Here is a 26164-nt window from a genome sequence, read left to right as displayed (position 1 = left end):
AAAATAAAGTAAAATATCAATTACCATGCAATGGTAACATATACACAATATTTATAACCATCCTAGGAAATTCTCCCATAGGAGTCAATGAGTCAGTTACAGACTACAGTTTCCTATGATTCATGAGGCACATCTCTAAACTATGTTAGACCCGGAAACAGAAAGAGATTAAGAAAAAGAGGCTCTAATCTATAAAAATAAATAAATGAATAAATAAACAAATTGGTGACCTATTCCTATTAAAGGTGTTTTCTGGGCCAAATGTACAGATTAGTTAATCATTCATTGATTGGCAGGATGAGGACACAGAGCACCTGCACTACACAGAGAAGAGAGTTTGTGTGGTAGCGGTGGGGATGTGTAACTGCAGCTCAGCTTACTTGAATGGAATCTGAACTGCAGTTACACATCGTCACCGCTACACGGTGAACAAACAGCAACGTGTAGGCACTTGCACCGCTGCTCCATTCAGTATTCACTGAGCTGCTGGAGATAGAGTACAAAAGAGTAGCTAGTACAATAAAATAGCAGTAATAAAATAGAGTTGGGGTCCAGAGATTGCAGGGAGGCCCAGTGGTCGGACCTTTCACAATCTCACATTAGGAGATAAGATAATTTAAAGTCATGCCATCAAATTTACTGGAACATGAAGCCCCTATTACGCGGGGCGACTGTGGGGAGCAAACAAGTAATTTTACTGGATTGTGATTTAACATCCCAAAATCAGTAATTTATCATAGTCTATGTTTTAACCAGGTACTGTAAAAAGCTTTATCAATATAAAACACAGAGCTTGTAAATTTAAGCACTAAATGCTAACTTACCAACGGGGCCCAGTAGGTGTACAGGTAGCCTATCTTAAGAGCAGGCACAAACTGGGAACAGGCAACTACCAGGAAATATAGATTCAAGAAAAATTTGAATTGTTGATATAAAACCTTGGAAAAAAAACACAAATGAAAGATATTGATAAAATAACCATTAGAAAAAATGACAAATTACAAGTTGTACTGAACAGTAACTTAGCACCCATAAAAGGTTTATGAAGTAGCTCTGTGCAAGGCAGCTAAAAACAGTATACTTGCTTGTTCCATATACGAAAGCATTTGGAAAACGCTATACACATAACAATGTAAGTGCTTAGAAATGTTTTTTTGCAGAGACATAAATCTTTTTTATATATGACTGGAGCAGGATAAACATAAAAATAAGTGATATTTGCCTATCCTGACCCTGCTGTCACTGCTTCTTTTTGGTTTCTAGATGAGTCATTTCAGCAGGTACTGCTAGTTCAGCCACAGCATTGTCCTGCCTCAGCTACTGATTGGATGAGCGGGCAGTTTATACTGAGACAGCTAGCCTCAGAACATAGAGCAGGGACTGGGAGAGGGCATAATGGCAGCTGCGGGTTATCAGGGGAAGGTGAGTATCACTTATTTATAAGTGTAATGTGCCCCCAACCACATATAAAACATGTTATGTCTCTGGACAACCTCTTTAAGAGGCTGAAGTTAAAGTAAAACAATGTATCTTCTTTCGTATCATACAATAATTAACACGTTTAAAAATTCCAACTACAAATGTAATTTAATTAAAAAAACGAGAGCGGGTGGCTTTAATCACAACAATAAATGGTTTACTGTATTCTTAATGAACTTCCTGACCTTTAGGAAAATGTGTGCTGTTGAAGCAATTTGTATGCATTTAATAATTTAAACTAAGGGAGAAAACAGTGGCGTGGTTCAATAAAGATGAGAATATTTATCTGTCTAAAAGACAGTTGACATTTTATTACCTTGACACTAGATCAGCCTTTTAATTACATAGTCATTAGTTTTGCGAGTTTTAATAAAGGTGCATATAAGATTCAAAGCGATTTCCTACTTTTATATATCTAACCAGTCAATAAACTGAAGAAACTTACAAGCATCAGGAAGAAATAACATGATGACACAGCATGTTACGTTATTTTAACTATACATAGACATAAAATATGGATAAAAATGTGATTTCCGGTTACCAGGTGTACAGATGGTAACACTCCACATTGCTAACTCACACAGGAAACATTATCTGTAAATAGTACATCTCTATCTACTTTACTTGTTCCCTCAGCTTTATTTACAATGACATAAACCTTTAAGAAGTGTATTTTCCGGTACAGAGAGTCAAAGAAACTTTTCCAAGCTCCTGCTGCGTACTGGAATGCTTCCCCAGGACAGATCTTGGATTAAAAGCAGCTATCCGAAGGTACAAGTGGTTTGGGGGGTCAGATTGTGGGTACGGAGTCACTTTAAGTATACACAATAGATTATGTGAAAAGAAAAATGCTAATTCAGTGAGTGGTTAATACAAAGGTTCTTAGCTAACTAGTGGTTGTGATGACCATCTTATGAGTACCTTGCATCGCTGATCCTAAAAGTCATAAAGCAGCTGTAAGCAATGAAGGTGCAGATTTAGATGAAGCGATTATCCTTGAAAGATTAGCGATAACAATTGCATTTGAGTGATGATTGGCTCGTGTAAACACAGCGAACAATCAAGCGACAAATCGTTCATCGTGATCTCTCAACATGTTCTCAAATCATCGTTGGTCGCTCACTGATAATTCGCCGATTGCTTTGTGTAAACAGTCTTTCACAGATTCACCCTGCGTGTGAGATGGGCTTAAGCGATCTTAAAACGATCGCAATAACAATTTTTTCTAACGATTTATCTCTCTGTCTAAACACTGATTGTTATAAAAACCAATTTGTTGCCTCAAAATCGTTAAACGATCAATTGGATGAATTATCGCTCCGTGTAAAAGGACCATTAAACATCTCATTGGCAGAGTTGTCAGGAGTTGCACCCTGGCCATTCTAACATTGGTGGCCTTACCGAAGGTTAAGCAGTCAATCAATCTTACAAAAATTAGATAATTAGAGTGCTATACAGACATGCTTACCCCAGGTATAAATGTAAAGACGTTGTACTTCTGATTTTTTATAGCATTCCTTGGATATTTTTCTTCACACTTCTCTGGACATCCCAGCCACACAGTTCGTGCTTTTAGCTCTTTCCTTCTTCTGCAAACATTTATTAACCAGTCACAGCAGCTACAAGGAAAAACGGAATTCATATATCAATCGTGTTGAATGGGTTGCACACTTCTAGTATGGGCTTTAGACGCTTTAGACTAGTATGTTTTTAAACAACAGGTAAAGGTCCATAGATGACACTGCCACTTAATGGTACACAGATACTATGACAAACTTGGTTTACATATCTTAGTCACCGGGCATATTTGCCTTCCAGTGTGCAGGTGCCAAGTCAATAAATACTACATGCCTGATGGCAAATATGCTGTATGATCTGTGGGCCCTGTGTCGTGCCCCATTTCAGCCTATGTGCCATTTGATGAGATTAACAGTGCCAGATCAATGGACATATGTCAACCGAGCCTAAAGGTCCCCATACACGTTATATTTATGTCGGAAAAACACGTCGCTCATGGTGAGATCAGACGTCATCTTAAAGTGCATGGGGCACTCCCCACATTACAACGACAGATAATATTGATGGAGATACCCCTCCCAATAGAGAACAAAGGAACATGCAGTTATTAAAGGTGTATGTCCACCTTTAGTGTCCACAGGCTTGTCTCAGTGATCTGTTACAGTGGAAACCTGTTTCCTTCTACTAAATGTAGCCATACAGTACATGAAATACAATATAAATTAGGTCATTTTTATATCTTTACAATATGGTAAGCACAGTAGAGCTGCATCTAAGTTACATAAAGCCATCAAATTTCATTGTGATGAACTATAAAGTCCTTTCTTTGGAAGGCTTTGAAATGCAATGCTATAATGTAAAGTGCCTAGCCCAAACAATATTGAATTGTAACAAGATTTTGCTTAATTTGCAGATGATGTCTAGGAAGAAAAAAAAGGCAGCTGGTCTTGTCAGTAATACGTATGAAAAAGAAAAATCTATATGCGGCAGAAGATGAACAGAGTTCAATAGGTTCCAATTATCTGAGGATACTCCCTTGTTTAGGAACATGGCCCATATTTGCAGAAATGCACTGATGAGCTGTTAATTATTGACATGTGGAAGTCAATAAGGAATTCTACCATGGTGCAGTTTTTTCTTCTCATATGTAGTTATTGCTTTCTGCTCAGCCTGTATCTCAACTGAATCTTAAATCTTCCCTCTCTCTTACTCTGTGTCTTCTAGATGTAGAGCCCGCAGGAACAAGATGGAGCAGATGACCAGTATTTGTTACCTTTATTACATGCTGCCTTATTGTAGCCAATGCTCAGAGTTTGCTGTTTTTTTCTGCTGGACAATTTGGTTATAGAAACAGCAACATCTGAGATGCATTGTTACAGGAGACGTGCTTTATTTCTCCTTTCTTTCCAGCAATCACATGAATAATTAACAAATCACAATTAGCTGATCCATCTTTGGCCTAAGCATATAGTTTATCTGAGCTCAGGAAGAGTACGCACCTTCATTTCTTCAAGAAAGCTGCAGAAAGTAGATAACAATTTTTGCATGTTACACAATTAATGTGTTAATAAAAATGAGATGTCCGTGCTATTCATGTTTTACTCCCACAAAAGTCAATAATAAAAATCCACTATTATCTATCCACAAAAGGGCTATTCCTTCTAAAATCTCTGCATTACATTTCATAGCCTGCTATCTGACTATGATAATTTCTATTTCAAGTTCAGGGGAAGGATGGGTTTAGTTTCCAGGAGGTAAGTGGATAATGTTTCGAATGTCAGCCATAGACAGCCAAACGTCTGTTACCTAAACCAACAGCATTACAGGGATCTAGGATGTGCAGTTAGGCCAGGACTTTTGTCTGTAATACAGCTACTAAAATGTGGCTGTATAAATTAGTCTGGCTTCACACACACAAGTATTTTGTTGACAATTTAGCATCAGAATTTATAAGACAAAACCAACAGAGTCCATAAAATGAAAAATACAAAAAATCTTTCCATGATGTGTTCTATAGATTCCACTCCTGGCTATGGCTTACAAATACTGATGTGTGAAAGAGGCCCTGGGCTGATCTACAGAAAATAGCCTTCAATGGTTTCTTTTGTTCTTCGTAAGGGACTATGCAAATGGCAGAGCTGTGTGCAAATGGAGATGCATTGCCCTTAGGGCCCTATTCCACGCGATTATCGTTCACATAATAGTTAACGATAAACTATCTCAAACGACTGCTATTGCGAACGACCTGAAATCGTTCGCCCAATTACACGGAATGATGATTGTTACTTCTGATCGTTCTTGTGGTCGTCTTGTCATCGCTATTGTGTTCGCCGCTACCGCAAACAACGTCTTATTCCATGCGAACAATCTGCGAACGAGCAACAATAAAAATAGGTCCAGGTCTTATAAAGCTATCAATGATTTCTCGTTCGTCGTCTAATCGTTAACTGCTATTCAAGCATAGGATTATCGCTTCATCGGAACGATTTAACGATTATCCGAATGATAATCGTCCCGTGGAATAGGGCTCTTACTGTATACTTGTATCCAGACCACATTAAATGGCCATACATAAAAGGCTTCCCTGCTTTCTCTTACTCGCTCTGTTTTCCCACTAGGACCCCATTTCACCAGCCGATTCACAGTGGGGTTTTGTGGGTGGACCAAAGGTCGCAAATGTTTGCACAAACCAGGCCTCATGGAGAAAGTAGCAACTTTTTGATGCCTGGAACCATGCACACCTGGTGTCCCCCACTGAATTTTAACCTGTCTGATACTATATTTTTAAATAAGCATCAAAGACATCTGGCAGCCACTTATCTCCATTTCCTTATTGTAATAATAAGCACATTCTCAGCAAAGTGTACATGTTTGTGGTGATGATAAGGCACACAAAAGCGCATTGCCCGAGTTGTATATTAAGTGCAAATGTCAGAATAGGATTCAGTCTTGTGAGGTCAGAACACACCTTCCCAAGGCATTCCTGCTATAAAGAGATAGGATTAATACTGCTATAGGCACCACATATGTGGCATAAATGTCTGGAAAAATATATGGGCTGCCTCTGCGCAACTCCTAATGTGTAAAAGTGTTTTGAAACCCATATCCTAATGGTATTCCATAGCTGTTTAGACACTAGATAGTGATGTTCTGTTACATTCCAATACACATTACATTATTCAAGAGACTATTACCCTGTCTGGTGAGGAGGTGCCACATGGCTGCAGCCAGTGCCTGTGTTAGGGCCCTACGGCCCTAGGGCCGATTAACGTGTGAAAAATCGTTATATCGTTCGAATTCAAACGATAATCGTTCTGTGTAATTGCAGGCAACAATCGAAAAATCGTTCGTATGTCGATCGTTGATTTAGATCTGAACCTAAAATTATCGTTAATCGTTCACTGTAATTCCACGTTTGTTCACTCAAGTTCCGCATTTTTTCACTAATCGTTCAGTGTAATACCCCATTGCCCATTGTTTTCCTGAGATCAGGAGTAAACAATCGCAATAACGATCATAATAACGATCGTATCTAACGACCATCGTTCTGTGTAGTATGGTAAACGATTTCAGGTTGACGATAAACAATCTCGTTTGCGATCGTTTATCGTTAGTCGTTAAAAATGTGACTAGAAAAGGCATGTAACACGCTGTTTCATAAAAAGTTCTGTGCGAGTGCTCCAGGTCTCTAAATACTATACATCTACGAGTTCCAGTTCAAAAACTGGTAAGCTCAAGTTCAACATACAGTACAAAAATGAAAGCTGAATGAAAAGTGCAACTTTATAACAATACACAGACACAAAAAAAAACAAATGTAAATACAATGCAAACACTTGCATTGTCTTTGGCTGTATACCCATTACATCATAAGACAGATGAGTCAATGTAATAAATTCCACATTTTATGACTGACATTTTAAAAGTTCTTCCTACCCATTCTGCATGCACTCTCTATTCCTCTGTTCTCAATGGGTGGCATTGCTCCTATTTTATAGGATGTGGAAGAAGAATCCTCACAGATTCCTCAGTAAGGTCATAAGATTTTATTTACAGATTGTTATCCCTTTCATCCCATGTCTTTTACTTATACTGAGCAGGAAACGGCAACATTGGAAATTATGTCAGGGCGGTATCTGCTGAAACTGAAACATTTTACAATATACAATGTATGGAGGTATTCTGTAAGAAGGCAATATCACCAGATAGGGGAGAATGGTGCGCCATATTACAATACACAACAGCAAACTGTCAGACATCAGAAAACAAGCAAAAAAATATGGCCACACGGTGTTAAAGGGGTAGTGCGGCGGTAAAAAATTATTCACAGACTAACACACATTACAAAGTTATACAACTTTGTAATGTATGTTATGTCTGTGAATGGCCCCCTTCCCCGTGTCCCATCACCCCCACCCGTGTACCCGGAAGTGTGGTGCGCTATACTCACCTGTCACATGCCGACACCAGTCTCCGATCTTCAGCGAGTGACGTCTTCTTCGGGCGGACGGCGAACAGCTCCGACTGTCCCGAATGCCGGACGCCCTCTGCAGCATCATCCGATGCTCAGCATCGATTGGCTGAGCATAACTGTGCTCAGCCAATCGCGGCTGAGCACAGTTGTGACGCGGCGGAGGAGAGACGGGCGGCAGCGACCCGTCCGTCCGTCCGAAGATGACGTTTGGCACAAGATGGCGGACGGCCCTCGACACGGATCAGGTAATGTATAATGCACCACACTTCCGGGTACACGGGTGGGGGTGGTGGGACATGGGGAACGGGGCGATTCACAGACATAACATACATTACAAAGTTGTATAACTTTGTAATGTGTGTTATTCTGTGAATAATTTCTGAGCGCCGCACTACCCCTTTAAATCAGGGGTAAAACTGGTTTATGAATGTTACCCATTGCATTTTTTATTGCCAATGTATACATTTCCATTTGCAGCTTAGGAGCACGCTGCATTTGCTGTCAGCAGGGTAACGTCCTCCATAGCAATGTGACTGCAGACTTTAATTCAAGAGCCTCCTGATAAATATCTCTTCCTAAAGTCAACATCTATGAGAGCCACTGTGGGAATCAGATGATGTGGATAGCTGCTTGCTTTCCCTATACACCAAAGTGCTTCTCTGACCTACAAAGGGAGTTCAGAGCAAAGGTGCCCATATGCACTAATAGGTTATATAGACTATGCTATCAATTGGTTAGGAAAACATCTTCCAGGGCTCTGAGCATAAAATATGTAAATCATCCATTAGTACATTAAACCGAATGATGTTCAGGTACATTGCTTGGGATCACAGTGGTGTGGTCCTTTTTTCGGAAACAGCACCCGGTTCCTGTGCTCAGTGACATTTTTTTTTGCATGGGACCGGCCCTGCTTATATCCCTTCCCCTCTGTGACTCAGCTCCATTGATTCAAATGGAGTCGCATCACAGAGAGGAGGGGATATCCTCACACTGGGTGGGCAGCAAAACGGCACCGAGCGCGAGAACCAGGCGGCCTTTCAAAAAAAAGGACCCCGCCACCAGGATCCCCAATAGAAACTTGACAGAAGGAAACAAGGCAGCGCTATCCCAACCTAAGGGCTGTATTAGATGGCTTAAATCCATCTGTGAATTACTCTCTCAGTCATGCGGCTGGACCACACAATAATTGCTGGGTTGTACCTGCATCTCTTTCCTGCAATTTCCAGGAAAGATACACAGGAGAGATGTGCAGCTCATGATCACTCAGCCAATTGATATCCCTAATAAACAGGGCAATATCTGTGTAAAGAAATACACAAGCTCTTAGGCTGGCCACATAACTAACATAACAATCAGCCAAAATGGGTAATTTTGGCCATTTCAGCCAACCATCAGATCAAAATCAATGGATTTTTATGGCCAATCATTCCAAACAGTGCACAAGACTTTTGTTTCTCCAAATGATCCTGAGCCTTTTATTGGGCGTATTTTGCCAAAGTCTTAGGTGTATGGCTAGCTTTACAATGGTTTAGAACATATACAGTATGATTAGTCCACCTTGGTCATATACATGCGTACATATTAGAGATACAGGGTATCAACACACATACAAATCTATTTGTAGTATTGCTTAGGGGAGAATATGGTACCATACAGAATCACAACATAGGAAGACATGACAAAATTCAGACACACAGGACCTGCTGCAATGCACTTGCCTACTGTATGTATTGACAGATATGTCACTCTACTGTGACTACCAAGATATACTGTATGTTAAAGCGACTCTGTACCCACAATCTAACCCCCCCAAAACGCTTGTACCTTCAGATAGCTGCTTTTAATCAAAGATCTGTCCTACGGTTCCAGAAGCGGATTATAATGAGGGCAATCTGGGCAACCGCCCGGGGCCCGGAGCTCCGGGGGGCCCAAGTGAGATGCCAATGCTACCGCTGCTCACCTCCCTGGCTTGGTCCCCCGCACTGCCGCTGGGCCACAGCCACTCTGCCCCTTTTAACGGCAGAACCAATGGCAACAGACGTGCCTGTGCGCGGCAAGCCTGCTGCTATTGGCTAGAGGCCGGTGACGTCACTCGACGTACGCCAGCGCGGAGGCCTGGAGAGTAGAAGACGTCGCCATGCTACAACAGGAGAAGAGAGGCTGCTGGGGATCGCTGTGATAGGTGAGTAGGATTTTATTTTGTTTTTAACATGGGGGGTGATGCTGCACAGAGGGGGCTGGGGCGGGGGGGTTAATACTGCACAGAGGGGGCTAGGGGAGGTGATGCTGCACAGAGGGGGCTGGGGGGGTTGATGCTGCACAGAGGGGGGTAGGGGGTTGATGCTGCACAGAGGGGGGTAGGGGGTTGATGCTGCACAGAGGGGGCTAGGGGGAGTGATGCTGCACAGAGGGGGCTAGGGAGGTGATGCTGCACAGAGGGGGGTATATACATGGAGGGGATGCTACTGAGGGGGTATATGCATGGAGGGGATGCTACTGAGGGGGGTATATACATGAAAGGGATGCTACTGAGGGGGGTATATACATGAAGGGAATGCTACTGAGGGGGGTGTATATATATATATATATATATATATATATATATATATGGGCGATGCTACACTGAGGGGCTTATATGAGGCACAGAGGGAGCACGGTTACTGTGTGAAGCAGATGGAGAGTTTGTATAGAGATGAGGATGATGCTGGAGTGAGGAGTCTAAAATGCCTGCCTGGCAGATCCTGTGGGGACGAGTCATGGTCGGAGAAGTCCTCATCATGGCCGGAGCCAGATGGAGAGGAAAAGCTGAGGGAGGACGGCACATGGGCTGGATCGTTAAGACACCTGTGCAAATGTTTAGCCTGGAGAAAATGTTCCAGTGGCATTCCTAATGATGAAGAGGGTGGGGAGGAGGGACGGAGGGGTGGTGCAAGGTTAGGGCACAGATACTCCCGTAGGGCACTGGGCTGCCAGTTTAAAAGTTGTTTTTTAGCACAATAACTGCATCACTTGCCAAACGGACCCCAGGACAGATCTTGAATTAAAAGCAGCTATCTGAAGGTACAAGCTGTTTGGGGGGGTCAGATTGTGGGTACAGAGTCGCTTTAAAGAGGTACTCCGAGCTAGGGTCATTTTCAGTGTAAGACTGGGGAGGGGGTGGATATAGAAGCCGCTGGTCACTTACCTCCCCGTTTCCAGCGGCTTCTATATCCACCCCCTCCTCGTCCGTACACTGAAAATGACCCCACCCCGGAGTACCCCTTTAAGGCTCCTTTTGAAAATCTCACCTGTAGGTTCAAAAAATATAAATGAAGCATACTATTTACAAAAATATTTTTTCTATTATTAATTTGTAATAAATTTGCCAAACTGGGAAACATTTAAAAGCAAAATGTGTCAGCATTTTAAGACAAATTGATCAAGAAAAATGTATTTTATATTGAACAAGTAGATGTATAAAAAGAAGGATGTGCCAACAATTTTACACAGAAAACAAATGCTTCATTTAACTTTGTTAGCTCCATTCTCATACACGGATCATGCTTGTTTTTTATTTTTTATAGTACCGATCACACACTTATTAAGTTTTAGGCAAGTTTCTTTTGCTTTCCTTTAGTCCCATACTGTAATTATTGTACGCTACAGGTAGCGGTAGTAATCAAGCCAAAGGCAACTGTGTAGCCATGTCATTCTTAAAAGATCAGCATTTTCCCATGCTTCTGCATAACAAATGTGTTGCAGATTAATTGAAAGTGTACAGGGCATCTCAGTCCTGAGATTAATCCGAGCATTTGATATCCCTTTCACTTCATATGGAAATGCCATTCAATGGAACCATTTTCATGGGACAATGTGTTTTTGATAACAAGTGGAATGTAAATCTCATGAGAAAGAAATCAATCCAACCAAAGTAGTCCTCTGTATTGATTTGTGTGCATTATAATTTCACAGACTTGAATGGAATTTTAATGTAACAAAAAAAAACCAACACAATTTCAAAGCAAGAGAAATAGAGAAGTTATCAGGGTAAACGGGAAGTTTGGAATTTCTTGTGAAAAAAAAAGAATGCTGCAAAACATAGTAAAAAGTAAAGATACCATGCAGAATCTGATATTCATAACATATGTCTGCACCTACACACACACTGATCAGCCATTACAATAAAACCACCTGCCTTATATAGTGTAATTTCACATAGAACAACTCAGACACAACAAAACATAGACTTCATAAGACCTCTCATAGTGCCCTGGGATATTTGAACCAGGACATTTGCAGTAGATCCTTCATGTCCTATAAATTGTTCCCTTATGAATCAGACTTCTGTTTCCTGCACAACCCACAGATTCTTACTGAGATTGGGATCTGGGGATGTGTGTGTGTGTGTGTAATTATATATGTGTGTAATTATATATATATATATATATATATATAAAATCATTTCTGCACAGTTCTGCCACACTTTTAGGCCTGGTTTACATATATCCGGTGATCTAGAGGCGTTTTCCCATTGTCCCACTGTCCCATTGAAAACAGTGGGATCAGCTCAGAGATGCATTTCCCTCCAGTGCTTTTCTACTGCACTGGAGGGAAATGCATCTCTGAGCTGATCCCACTGTTTTCAATGGGACAGTTCAGATAATGCGCTGTCACAATACTGCCGCCTGACTTCACCACACCGATTAAATTCTATTGGGCGCCGGATGCATGCCGTTTACAGACGCATGCATTATGCATCCTCCGGCTTTTTTCTCCGCCATCCAAACAGAGATGTTTCTTTTCCTGCCCCCCCATTAACTTTTGTGACCCTGGCCCTGCAACAAACAGTGTGGCCCCTGGCAGGAGGGGCAGCCCCCCAGCTCCTCTATACAGGTCAGGGGTAGGGAACCTTGCCTCTCCAGTTATTGCAAAATTACAACTCTCATCATGTCTGGGATATCTCGAGAGCCAAGGGTCCCTATCCCTGCTATAGGAGATGTCCCCATGTCCTGCTGCCCACAGTAGAGGGCTTCCGTGTAAGTTGTCCACGATATTATATCTCCTGTTCTGGTGCTGCCCCTATATAGATGCCCCCCAGTCGTGACATCAGTTGTAGTCAGTTTCTTACAAAAAAAAAAAAAACTGGAACGAATGCAGCTTATAAATGTAAAATAGCCCTTCATTGCGTGACATCCATGAAATGAAGAACTGGCTGCCCTAAAACCCACTCTGTCTCCTGCTCCCTTTGCTGCCCCCCCCCCCCAACCTCAGGCGAAAAAGATCATGTGAACACTGTCTCACATTGAGTTTGGGTTTTTTTTGCATGAAGAGTGTCAAGAGTGAACACAGGTCAGAACCTTGCATTGTCTGGAAAGTTTTTGTAAGGGGTTAGCCAGGCTTACAAAAACATGGCTGCTTTCTTCTTGACACAGCACCATTTCTGTCCTTGCAACTTGGTTGCCATTGAAATGAATAGAGCTGAATGCTAATGATTTTTCTAATCCTGGAAAACACCTTTAAAGCTGAGCCGAGTATGTATAAACTAAGGCTATGGCTGTATAGAACTTCTGACACAGAATTCATGCACATCCATGGACACCCTGACATCCACATAGTGTACATTCATCTGCTCAAGTCACCTCCTTTCATTGCTAAGTGATCCAGTTCTGAAGCTCGCATTCCTAAGTGTTGGTGCATTCTACAGTGTAAGGCCATGTACAAACAACGTTGTGATTAATTCAAAACTTACGTGCATTGCAGTTAGAGGGAATCCCATCCGGAGTGTATACACATGGTATACACTCCATCCGGGATCCCTAGCGGCCACACGAAAAACTGACATGTCAGTTTTGTGAAGCCGCTATTCATTGAATAGCGTCCACACAAGCCTGACAAGTCACACAATGGAGCATGCGGCTCCGGTCGCACGCTCCTTTGTCGGCTATGGTGAATTGGAATGCAGGCGCACGGATGGTCACAGAACAGCTGGTGTTTTAGGCAGTGGGAACATGACCTAAAGTTGTCCGCATAGTCACTCTGACCAGTCTGCAGCTACACTGCTCTATACACAGTAAGCTACACAGTCCCCATTATAAGATAATTATGGGCCCATCATGATTAAACAGGAGTTGTTTAAAAAGAGATCCAGCATAGCTGTAATATCTGACATATTTCTGATATATATATATCACACGCTTAAAAGACAAAAGCTCCTCAAATTTGTATTCCTCAATAGCACTAAGCCTCTTAAGAAGGATGCAATATTTTATATGACATGTGTTAAAGCCACACTGTATGGTAACTGCTGGTACCATCCATTTGATGAGAGTAAGTCCTTCCCAGTCATGTCTTTTAAAATGCATTTTTTTGCTGGAGTACCCCTTTAAATCAGTTTAATTAAAAAGTTAGACAGTTTGGTGCACTTGACTGCAGTCCTCGGTGCACAGATCGGTCATGCCCAACCCTCCTCACTTTCATTTGGCACTCTGCAGAGAGCTGGCTCAATATTCATAAGGAGGCAGCAAGCTGGCAGGTGTAAAGGCACACTAAGGGCAGTAGTCCCTAATTTAACCCCTTAACGACCACGGGCGTATATTTACGCCCTGCGGTCGGTAAGGGTGTTCAGAGCGGGGCCGCGCGGCGACCCCGGTCTTAACCTGCCGCGATCCCGGGTGCCACATGTAGCCCGGGACCGCGGCTATTAGCAGGCACGGTCCGATCGCCGTGCCCGCTAATAAGGTAATCAGATGCAGCTGTCAAAGATGACAAACCAGATCCAGCGCTTCCCTGGTGTCTAGTGGTAGAGATCGTTCCCCCGGGACGTTGTCCCGGAGGAGCGATCTCCGTGTGGTGATGCCGGCCGGGGTCTCCGCCAAGATGGCGCTGATCCCGCCTCTGCATTTGTTTGTTTTCGGCTGCAGCAGCCGAAAGCAAACGAGTGCCGATCTCATTGATCTTTGCTGTATAAGTATACAGCAAAGCTCCCAATGAGAGATCAGTATACACTACCGTTCAAAAGTTTGGGGTCCCCCAAACAATTTTGTGTTTTCCATGAAAAGTCACACTTCTTCACCACCATACGTTGTGAAATGAATAGAAAATAGAGACAAGACATTGACAAGGTTAGAGATAATGATTTGTACTTGAAATAACATTGTTTTTACATCAAACTTTGCTTTCGTCAAAGAATCCTCCTTTTGCAGCAAGTACAGCATTGCACACCTTTGGCATTCTAGCTATTAATCTGTTGAGGTAAGCTGGAGTAATTGCACCCCACGCTTCTAGAAGCAGCTCCCACAACTTAGATTGGTTGGATGGGCACTTCTGGCGTACCATACGGTCAAGCTGCTCCACAACAGCTCAATGGGGTTCAGATCTGGTGACTGCGCTGGCCACTCCATTACCGATAGAATACCAGCTGCTGCTTCTGCTGTAAATAGTTCTTGCACAATTTGGAGGTGTTTGGGGTCATTGTCCTGTTGTAGGATGAAATTGGCTCCAATCAAGCGCTGTCCACTGGGTATGGCATGGCGTTGCAAATTGAGTGATAGCCTTCCTTATTCAGAATCCCTTTTACCCTGTACAAATCTCCCACCTTACCAGCACCAAAGCAACCCCAGACCATCACATTACCTCCACCATGCTTAACAGATGGCGTCAGGCATTCTTCCAGCATCTTTTCATTTGTTCTGCGTCTCACAAACATTCTTCTTTGTGATCCAAACACCTCAAACTTGGATTCATCTGTCCACAACACTTTTTTCCCAGTCTTCCTCTGTCCAATGTCTGTGTTCTTTTGCCCATCTTAATCTTTTTCTTTTACTGGCCAGTCTCAGATATGGCTTTTTCTTTGCCACTCTGCCCTGAAGGCCAAAATCCCGCAGCCACCTCTTCACTGTAGATGTTGACACTGGTGTTATGCGGGTACTATTTAATGAAGATGCCAGTTGGGGACCTGTGAGGCGCCTGTTTCTCAAACTAGAGACTCTAATGTGCTTATCTTCTTGCTTAGTTGGGCAACGCGGCCTCCCACTTCTTTTTCCACTCTGGTTAGAGCCTGTTTGTGCTGTCCTCTGAAGGGAGTAGTACACACTGTTGTAGGAAATCTTCAATTTCTTAGCAATTTCTCACATGGAATAGCCTTCATTTCTAAGAACAGGAAAAGACTGTTGAGTTTCAGATGAAAGTTCTCTTTTTCTGGCCATTTTAAACGTTTAATTGACCCCACAAATGTGATGCTCCAGAAACTCAATCTGCTCAGAGGAAGGTCAGTTTTGTAGCTTCTGTAACCAGCTAGACTGTTTTCAGATGTGTGAACATGATTGCAGAAGGGTTTCTAATCATCAATTAGCCTTCTAAGCCAATGAGCAAACACATTGTACCATTAGAACACTGGAGTGATAGTTGCTGGAAATGGGCCTCTATACATCTATGTAGATATTGCACCAAAAACCAGACATTTGCAGCTAGAATAGTCATTTACCACATTAGCAATGTATAGAGTGTATTTGTTTAAAGTTAGGACTAGTTTAACATTATCTTCATTGAAAAGTACAGTGCTTTTCCTTCAAAAATAAGGACATTTCAAAGTGACCTCAAACTTTTGAACGGTAGTATACTTATACTAGAAGTCCCCCAGGGGGGCTTCTAGTATAAGTATAAAAGTTTTAAAAAAGTGATGTTTCCAATAAAAAGCCCCCTACCCTAATAAAAGTCTGAATCACCCCCCTTTTTCCAGGTTATAAATAAATAAAAAAATAAACATGTTTGGTATCGCCGCGTGCGTAATCGCCCAAACTATTAATTAATCACATTCCTGATCTCGCACGGTAAACAGCGTAAGCGCAAAAAATTCCCAAAGTGCAAAAATGCACATTTTTGGTCAGATCAAATCCAAAAAAATCAAAAAGTCGCATATGCGCAATCAAGGTACCGATAGAAAGAACACATCATGGTGCAAAAAATGACACCTCACACAGACCCATAGACCAAAGGATAAAAGCGTTATAAGCATGGGAATGGAGCGATTTTAAGGAACATATATTTGTTAACAATGGTTTGAATTTTTTACAGGCCATCACATACAAGAAAAGTTATATATGATATACATTGTTTTAATTTTAACGACTTGACGGACATATATAATATGTTAGTTTTACCCCAGGGCGAATGGCCTAAAAACAAATACCCCCCAAATAAACAAAATGCTTTTTTTTTTCAATTTCACCACAGTGCTTTTGCAGTGTACTTTAGCAAAAATTCAGCCTGTCATTGCAAAGTACAATTAGTGGCGCAAAAAATAAGGGCTCATGTGGGTTTCTAGGTGGAAAATTGCAAGTGCTACGGCCTTTTAAGCACAAGGAGGAAAAAACGAAAACGCAAAAAACGAAATTGGCCGGGTCCTTAAGGGGTTAAAAATCACATTTCCTTATCTGTAGATATGACAAAAAGTGCATTGAAACCACTGAAATACTAAAGTTAATAGAGGGCAAGCTGAAAGTGCAAGAGAGCTGGTTATGTGATGCCTATCTGCCAATCAACCAAGAGAAAGTTTGACATGCATGAAGTCCATGCTTACTAAAAGCTTCCGATGCTGAGTGATGGACAGGATGTCATTTACTAGGAGTTTGGTAATAGACAAAAACTAAAAGCAACAGTCATAACAAAAAGCCCAAGACTTCGGCAAGTTAAATATCATTGTTATATTGATCATAAAAAATAACACAAACCTTGTGCACATGTACTTCCAGCCTCCACAGACAAACCATTCTAATCCTCTTTTTCTGCGAGTTATCCTGGCTCTTGGTAAAGTGTGATAATCACTTTCATCATTCTCAAAACCTTCTTCTGACATCATAAGTGGCATTTCATCCAGGGGGGATGCTTCATCTTGATACCTGACAAAACATGTTTACAGCTATTACAAACTGGCATCAATGGCACATAAGGTAACAAGGGCAGACAAAACCTAGCTGCCATGGTTCAGGTCCTGGAGACCGTATTTTGTTGCCTACCCTATGTAGTTTTTGGCTACATGATTCCACTCAGTGCCAGGTGCAGTCACTGACAGCATCCAGCTTTATATCCCCTAATAGGAGCATTCACAGACCTCTGCTACTGCTGGACAGAGAGCGCACAATGGCTATGAATGGCAGTAACTGATGCAGGAAGCTACATACAGTAGGTGGCAATGGACTACTGGGAAACTGTTCTGAAAACAGAGGGCACATGTAGCTTGGTGTCTGCACGTTGGAGTGAGGGGGAGGTGTGTACATGGTAAAGGGGAGGCCATGCTATGCGAGTTAAGACCAATGTAGGTCCTCTTCTCTGCCTATTAAAGGGGTATTTCAGTGAAAAAAAATTCTTTCAATTCACCTGCTGTCAGAAAGTGCCAGAGATTTGTACTTTAATTATATATTAAAAAAAAAAAAAAAACAGTCTTCCAGTACTTATCAGCAGCTGAATGACCTGCAGGCGTACTCTTTCAAGTCTGACACAGTGCTCTCTGCTGCCACCTCTGTCTGTGGCAGGAACTGTTCAGAGCAGTAGCAAATCCCCATAGAAATCTCTCCTGCTCTCCAAACTGGAAAGAATACACCACTTTATGCAGGACATACAGGAGTTGATAAGTACTGGAAGACTTGAGATTTTTTTTGTTATTTTTAATAAATATTCTTTTTCCAAATTGTTACAAAAAAAAAGTTTCATAATTAGATAAACATTTGGACAAATACAATAAAAGAAAAATTATAGATTAGCTGTAATGTCTCCCATAAAGTGTGATACAATTCTCTGTGCTAGGTGCACTTGGAGATATACAATTACATACTTAGGGTATAAACCCACACACCGTATAAGCAGCGTATTTACTGCTGCGATACGCAGCAAATACGCAGCAAACACGCAGCAAATACGCAGCAAAAACGCAGCAGATTATATCTAAATAACTGAACACAGCATCAAATCTGTACCAACAAATCTGCTGCGTATTTGCTGCGTATTTGTTGCGTATCTGCTGTGTATACGGTGTGTGGGTTTGTACCCTTAAACTAATCTAGCGTAGAAAAAAAAAAAACGCTTGTGCACAGGGATAAAAATAATTGGTTAGAGCATATAATGTGGGTGCTAGCTGGTTCAGCCAATTGGTGCCATCCAGCAGACATAAAATTGTATCCAGTTCAGGGGGAAGAACACAGCCAGCCGATGAAAGAAGCCCATCCTCTAGATCTGCATATATCTATTAGAAACTGCATCTTTCGGGGTTGGTAGCATCAGAATTATGAGAGATTTTTCAGCGTCGGAGTACCCCTTTAAGGACTCCAGTGCATTTCTGTATACCAGTTCTGCGTACCGTATTCCAGCCAGGCAGCTCCAGCAGCCCATAGTAATCCAGTGCCGATAACACAGAACAATGCAGTACATAGGTACTCCATTGATCTCTATGTAATATCAGTTAAGTGTACACTGGCACCCCCTAGTGGGGCTAAAAGTTAATGCAGTAAAAAAAAGTTTTTTTAATAATAAAAAATCCCATTACAAAACTTTAAATGACCCTCTTTTCCCATTTTATAAAAAAAATGAAACATTTTATATCGTGTGCAGAATCGCCCTACCAATTAAATTATAGCATTCCTAATCTTGTACGGTAAATGGCGTTATTGCAAAAAAAAAGTGCAAAATTTTAACATAAAATCCAGAAAAAATTGTAATAAAAACTGAACAAAAAGTCACATATGTGCAAGCAAGGTACCAATAGAAAGTACTGATCATGGCACAAATGACACCTCACACAGCCCCATAGACCAAAACATAAAAGCATTATATGGATGGGAATAGAGCAATTTTAAAAACATTTAGTTTTTTTTTTTTTTTAAAGGTTTTAATTTTTTTTTTAAAGCTGTCAGAAAAAATAAAAGTCATAAAAGATGCCTATCGTTGTATTTATACTGACTTGAGGAACATACATAACCTGTCAGTTGTACCATAGGGCAATTGCCGTAAACACCCCCCACCAGCACCACCCAAAAAAATGCTTTTCAATTTTTTATTTTGGAGTTTTTTGGAGTATTTTGTTGCCCTCCAAAGGTTATACAAATCATCAATATACACTTATTACAGGAAATGCTTATAAAGTACTTTTTTTCCCTGCACTTACTACTGCATCAAGGCTTCACTTCCTGGATAAAATGGTGATGTCACGACCTGACTCCCAGAGCTGTGCGGGCTGCGGCTGCTGAAGAGGATGATGTCAGAGGGATGCTCAGTGTCCCTCCAGTGCCCTGTGTCCCTTAGTGTCCCCCTGCCATCATTCTCTCCAGCAGCCACAGCCCGTACAGCTCTGGGAGTCGGGTCGTGACATCACAATTTTATCCAGGAAGTGAAGCCTTGATGCAGTAGTAAGTGCAGGGAAAAAAGCACTTTATAAGCATTTCCCGTAATAAGTGTATATTGGGGATTAGGTTTTTCATGGGGATTATGGGTTAAATCTGTCATTGCAAAGCACAATTGGTGTTGCAAAAAACAAGTGCTCATGTGTCTGTAGGTGAGAAAATGCAAGCGTAAAGCCTTTTAAACACGACCTGGACAAAACAAAAGGGCAACAATGAAAAGTGGCTCAGGAGGGAAGGGGTTAAAGGTGTATGCACATCAATTACTGTAATACTGCTTGTTGAATGTTTGTCTATCCGTTGGTGCAGACTCCACAAGTGTGCCACGACTGACACAAGCCACACATATAACATTCCACATGTCTGACTGACAATAATAAAAGCCAGAAATATGAATGACTTCATGTTCTGAATTTTCAGTTTATAGAGTTCTTAAGAACGTTCTACTTGCTTCATTTCCAAAGTATGTCTCAGATTTCTTTAATACAATAGCTAGACACAACGGTAACATTATGTAGCAATATGATGTTTAAAAAAACATACACGTTCTTTCCAAAAAAGAAAAAAAAGAAAAAAAGAGAAAAACACAGCACACCTTAGAAAACAATTACAGGATGTTCCACTTTGTGAGATATGCTCTCAAATTTACAGCTGCATTCTATTGTGAAAAATAATAAATGCAAAGCATCATCATGTTTGGTATCATCGACTTCAGAACGCAGCCTCTGAACTGGGATGCAATTTATTCTATTTCAAAAGCAATTTTCCTTTTGTGTAGTAAAATTTTACCTCCGTATTTAAAAACAATAAGACGATGAATAATGGATTTTTCATAGCTGAGATGAGGACAAAGTCTAATTTTCTTTGTAATGTGTGTCTTGCACACTTAATTGGTTTGTCACTCATGGACAATCAAGGCGTCAGGCAATTAACTATAATATAAGAAACTTTTCTGAAAGGAAAGTGCTACAACCAAACTAAACATAATGCTGGGAAGGAAGACTTCAAAACTCACAGCATGAAAGTTGCTATCTTGGTACAATTCTGTCTGCCTGGAGGATCCATTCTGTGCATTTATACAGTATGTCCCAGTAAAATGCAAGAGAACGTGAAATGGATTATCTAAGCTCTTAAAATTGGTAACCTAATCACAGAATAATCCATCAGTATAAAATCAGAGTGGATCCGACACCCCCTGAGGACGCAGCAATCGTATGAGGCCTTACTGCTCTGGATCTTTACAACTGTGTGGAAACCACACAGCATCATCCACTGGAGGAGCCACTAGTTACTAAGCCAAAAGACACAACAGTTTGTAACAGTATCACCATAAGAGCCCAATAAAAGAAGCTATTAGGTGTATGTCCAAGAAAGCTCTAAAGGTCTGTGCACACTACGGAATAGGCAAGGAATTTCGAGTGGAATCCCCACCACAGACTCCACTTGAAATTCCGCCTTCATTGAAATTTGGCTTTCATTGATTCAATGGAATTTCTCAAGCGTCATCCGCTCAAAGAATTGACATGACATGTGGATGGCAAGAAATTCCATTGAATCAATGAAGGACGAATTTCAAGCGGAATCTGCAGTGGGGATTCCGCTTAAAATTCCTTGCCTATTCCATAGTGTGCACATACCCTAAGAGACATCAATTCATCAAGAGACAGCTTTTCTTTTGCAGCTCTATTTACCCACTGCTGGATTTATTAAAAGGCGTGTTCCTCCTTTTAAATCCAGCATTTCAGAGGCTGCTGCACAGCAGGCAGAAAAAGATCTATGCCATCTCCCAGCTTGCGTAATTTGTAGCCTAATTTTTGGCTATCCATGGCTAAAAAGTTAATTTGGTGCACAATGCTGAGCCTCCTCTCTGCCCACATAAGTTGCAAAATTTCTGCGCACAGGAGTCAGAGGTAAGCAGGCTTGTTCTCAGTTGTAGCCTAACAAGTGTTGAAAACAGAAGATGAGCACAGGTGATGACTTCTTAAAGACATTGTAATTACATCCATTATAAATAAAAAAAAAAACTCTGATAAAAGCCAGAGCTGTATTACTGCCTATGTGTGTTAGGTGTTAGTGTGTGTGGAAGGGGGGATAGGAATAGGATTGCTGCACTGTGGTTCTGGTTTATAACTGGTAGAGAAGTAGTTATTCCTGCACTGTGTTGTTGGTTTGATGCTTCTAGGAGATATTATGTGCACTATGTGGTGGTATTTGGAAATGTGCAGTAGTGTGTGTTTGTTTTTGCTATTGTGTGTATGACATTGTTCAAGAACAATAGCAGCCTCTATTTGTACAAGCATTTGTGAGGTCAGAAACTGGTATTGGACTGGACCTGGCTCACAATCAGTGTTCAGATTTATTCCAAGCTCTTCAATAGGGCTCAGGTCAGACAGGCTAAGCAAGTTCCCCAACAAAAAGTCCTCAAACCTTTATGGACCTCATAGTGTGCCCTTGGACACAGTCATGCTGGAACAGGAAAGGCCGTTCAAACTGTTGCAATAATGGTAGAAGAATATAACTGTGTGAAATCTCTCATTATCTATTGCATTAGACCTTGTTCCCCATACCACCAGGGAATCAGCATGAAATACGCCATGTGGATTTGGTGTGGTATTTTCAGTGTGGCTTCATTTTCCATGTGGTTCTATGTCTTGCACTTTAAAAAAAAAACAAGAAAAAAAAACACCTAGATTTTGAGGCTGGAACCAGGAACGTTCTCCATCAAAATCCATGGGGTTGTTCTCTGTGTGGTTTTCTGAGTTAATAGGAAATACAGGATCGTGTGTGTGTGTGTTCACCAGATGAGGCCACCATAACTTAAAGTGAATGTACCATCAGGCCCGGGCTGAAGCAATAGAGGCAGTGAGAGGAAACCCCGGCCCCTCTATGACCCGGCACCATTCGTATCATAGACGGGCGGGTGTTTCCTCCCACTGGTGGTGGGTCAGCCGCCTCCAGTGCTTCAGCCCGGGCCTGATGGTACATTCACTTTAAGTTGAAATTACAATGTAAAAGACTATGTAATTCCTATGACTTCCCCACACAGCCTCTATTTACAGTCATGTGACAGGATGTAAGACTTACACAGGCATTACAGCTTGAGACAGTACATTAGTGTCTAACCTTACTGCACTCAAAACCATTTCCACATATTTATAAACGGTACCTATCGTTTTACTTATGCAGTAGTTCATTCTTTCTAAACTCCGGCAGGTACGCAGTTCGCTCCCAAAGCAAGCGTCTTACTAAACTTCCAAAGGCGCCATAGACTTGCATAGTAATACACTTACAAGGAAAGGCTATAGCTTTTCCAGCAGTCCTGTACACTGCTCGCTTTAGGAGCAGACTACGTACCTACCAGAGTTTTGAACCCTGCCATGCAAGCGGAATAATAGGTACCCTTTAAAGGGGTAGTGCGGCGCTCAGAAATTATTCACAGAATAACACACATTACAAAGTTATACAACTTTGTAATGTATGTTATGTCTGTGAATCGCCCCGTTCCCTGTGTCCCACCACCCCCACCCGTGTACCCGGAAGTGTTGGTGCATTATACATTACCTGATCCGTGTCGAGGGCCGTCTGCCATCTTGTGCCAAACGTCATCTTCGGACGGACGGCTGAGTCGCTGACGCCCGTCCCCCCTCTGCCGCGTCACAACTGTGCTCAGCCAATCGCGGCTGAGCAGCGGATTACGCTGCAGAGGGCGGCCGGCATTCAGGACAGTCAGAGCTGTTCGCCGGCCGCCCGAAGAAGACGTCACTCGCTGAAGATCAGAAACTGGTGTCGGCACGTGACAGGTGAGTATAGCGCACCACACTTACGGGTACACGGGTGGGGGTGGTGGGACACGGGGAAGGGGGCCATTCACAGACATAACATACATTACAAAGTTGTATAACTTTGTAATGTGTGTTATTCTGTGAATAATTCTTTACCGCCGCACTACCCCTTTAAAGGCTGGAAAAACCCTTTCATATTACACTTTAATTCTATAGTAGTTATAAGCAATTGATACATAGGGTGGCATTTATTAAGTCCGGCGTTTTTTACGCCGGACTTATAAATGCCCCCGCAGCTCCGGCGCTACGGAGATTTATGTAGAGGCGGATTGCCTCTACATAAATCCCGTGCGCGCCGGTGCACACCGGCGAAAACCTACGCCAGCTGAGGACTGGAGTAGGTTTTCGGCGTACATTTGGGCGGAACGGATGGTAAATCGCGCGGACTCTGAGTCCGCGCCCTCTGTTCCGCCCACTACACGCCCCCTTTCCGCTCCCCTGGCGTACTCGGCGGAAAGTCCCGATTTGCGAATATTTTATTCGCAAATCGGCCATTTGCGAATAAAAAATTACGCAAATCGGCACTTTCCGCCGAAAATCATCCGTTCGCCGGATGATACATGTGGCCCATAGTGTTCATCAGGCATCTGTCATACACAATTACATCTATCAGACTCACAGACTGTAAAATGTGATTCATCGCTTTATGCGGGGCACAAACCACAAGTCTATTTACTAAACCACAAGTATCAAATCTGCTGTCCTGTAAGGGCAGAGGCGCATGAGAAATCCCATTGAAGCAATAGGACAGGCAGAATCACAAGTGGAATCCACCGTGCGGACCCCATCCGTAAATTCAGTCTCTTTTGCTCAGTGGGAACAGGCCCTAGCTGTTGCAAAAGTACAATTCAAATCGTACCTGGACATGGCTGTGCAGGCACAATGCGAACTGTAGTTTTACAACTGTGTCCTTGAGGAAGAACTTGTACATAGGGTAAATAGAGCAGTTCTTCACACGACCAACTAGATTCCAGCTTGGAGGCCTTTGAGAAATTATCCTGACTGCAGTGGACAGGGCCTTCTCATGGCACCCATGGTGTGAAAATCTGTTTCACATTATTGTGCTGTCACTTGGGCCAGAGAAGTTCACAGGAACCCCCTCACCACATGCAGCACTTAAAACGTATCTACCATCAGTACATTCGCTCTAAGATCTGCACATGAATAGAATGGCGCCAACGCTAGGAAGCTCTTTTCTTGAGCCGCGGCTGATGTACAGCGCCATTCTTTTCCCAGGCACCAGCGGGGGTGAAGCACTAGGAGGAAGGCTGGCCCGCCCTCCAGTGGGAGGAAACCCCGTCCCTCTATGGCGCGGTACCATTAGATTCAATGGAGCCGCATCATAGAGGGGCAGGGCTTTCCACCCACTGGGGGCAGGGCAGCCCGCCTCCAGTGCTTAACCCCCGGCCACTGTCTGGGAATAGAACAGCGCTGAGCACTTCCCTGCACCAGTGCCGTTCTATTCATATGCAAATCTTAAAGCAAATGTACTGATGGTAGATTCGCTTTAAAGGGAAAGTATCGCCTAGATCTGTTTTTACCGATGACAGCCAGATACAGAACCATAAACTATTTTTCTAATCGTCTTCTATATTCAGATTGTAAATGTTTCTAGTTTTAGTACAATAATATGGGGGCTACCATCTTGCCTGAGCTGTTTTTTACCATTTAGTGACATGCTCTATAGCAAGCCTCAGTACATCTCCAGACCTTATTCTATGTATGGGACACATTTGTAAGCATGCTCTATGATGGTTGTAGCCTGTGCAGAGGTCATTTCACCAGGCAAAGGAGGCTGAGCTGCTATTGGCTTCCCTATCTACTGGTGTCACATTTCGCTGTAATTTGGTGCGGATCACTTTCCAGCAGCCATCTACTAATCATCAAATACACAAGGTCTCTGTTGAGTTTTACGCCTATTGGCCAGAGTGACAACTTCAAGAAAAATTACCAGCAGGTTTGTGCAAATGAACCCGCTGATATCCCCCCGCATAGACGTACCTCATCACTCTGTCACCAGTCGTCTTTTTTTTCTAGATCCCATCATTTTAACCCAAAGAAAATATGCATATAAGGCAGGTAGGAGCACTGGGGGCATTTCTTGCAAATCCCCCTCTGCCAAATTCCGCCAAAAGAATTGACATGTCAAATGCGGAATCGGGCCGTAGTGTGAACCCAGCCTAACTATAGGGGACGCAAAGTTGCAGTTGCCTGATGTTACCTTCTGCAACATAAGAAAAACTTGGTATTATAAATGGCACATGGTAGGTGGGGGGGGGGACCTGTAAGAGGTTTCACATTAGGGGCCCAGAGAGCCACATTATCCATGCCTCCCATGGTTGCAAACAGAGCAGCGGTCATGCAGATGCAGTACCAATCCATTAAAAAGAGGAACTTGAGGGCGCCATGCTTCACATCACAGGCAGTCCTGATGGTTGGTCCCCCAGTATTTACACATTGACCCCTGTTGTGAGGTCAGGTGATGA

At 42.3% G+C, this 26164-nt stretch overlaps 1 protein-coding gene across 3 annotated transcripts in view; it reads right to left on the bottom strand.

Moving 5' to 3' along the window:
• The window catches only part of ATP9B (ATPase phospholipid transporting 9B (putative)), a 242507-nt gene that overhangs the window by 214043 nt on the left and 2300 nt on the right, over nt 1-26164 (bottom strand). For all 3 annotated transcript variants that reach the window (XM_069957885.1, XM_069957883.1, XM_069957884.1), the window contains exons 2-4: nt 17179-17346; nt 2948-3098; nt 825-938 (exon numbers count right to left, since the gene is read on the bottom strand). In XM_069957885.1, the coding sequence (XP_069813986.1) occupies nt 825-938; nt 2948-3098; nt 17179-17315 (402 nt within the window). In that variant the 5' untranslated portion in view covers nt 17316-17346. The remainder of the gene's footprint in view (nt 1-824; nt 939-2947; nt 3099-17178; nt 17347-26164) is intronic.

This window comes from Dendropsophus ebraccatus, chromosome 2, assembly GCF_027789765.1.
Source record: "Dendropsophus ebraccatus isolate aDenEbr1 chromosome 2, aDenEbr1.pat, whole genome shotgun sequence".
Lineage (NCBI taxonomy): Eukaryota > Metazoa > Chordata > Amphibia > Anura > Hylidae > Dendropsophus > Dendropsophus ebraccatus.
Note: the sequence above shows the minus strand (reverse complement) of the source record. Positions and strands in the feature narration are given on the sequence as shown.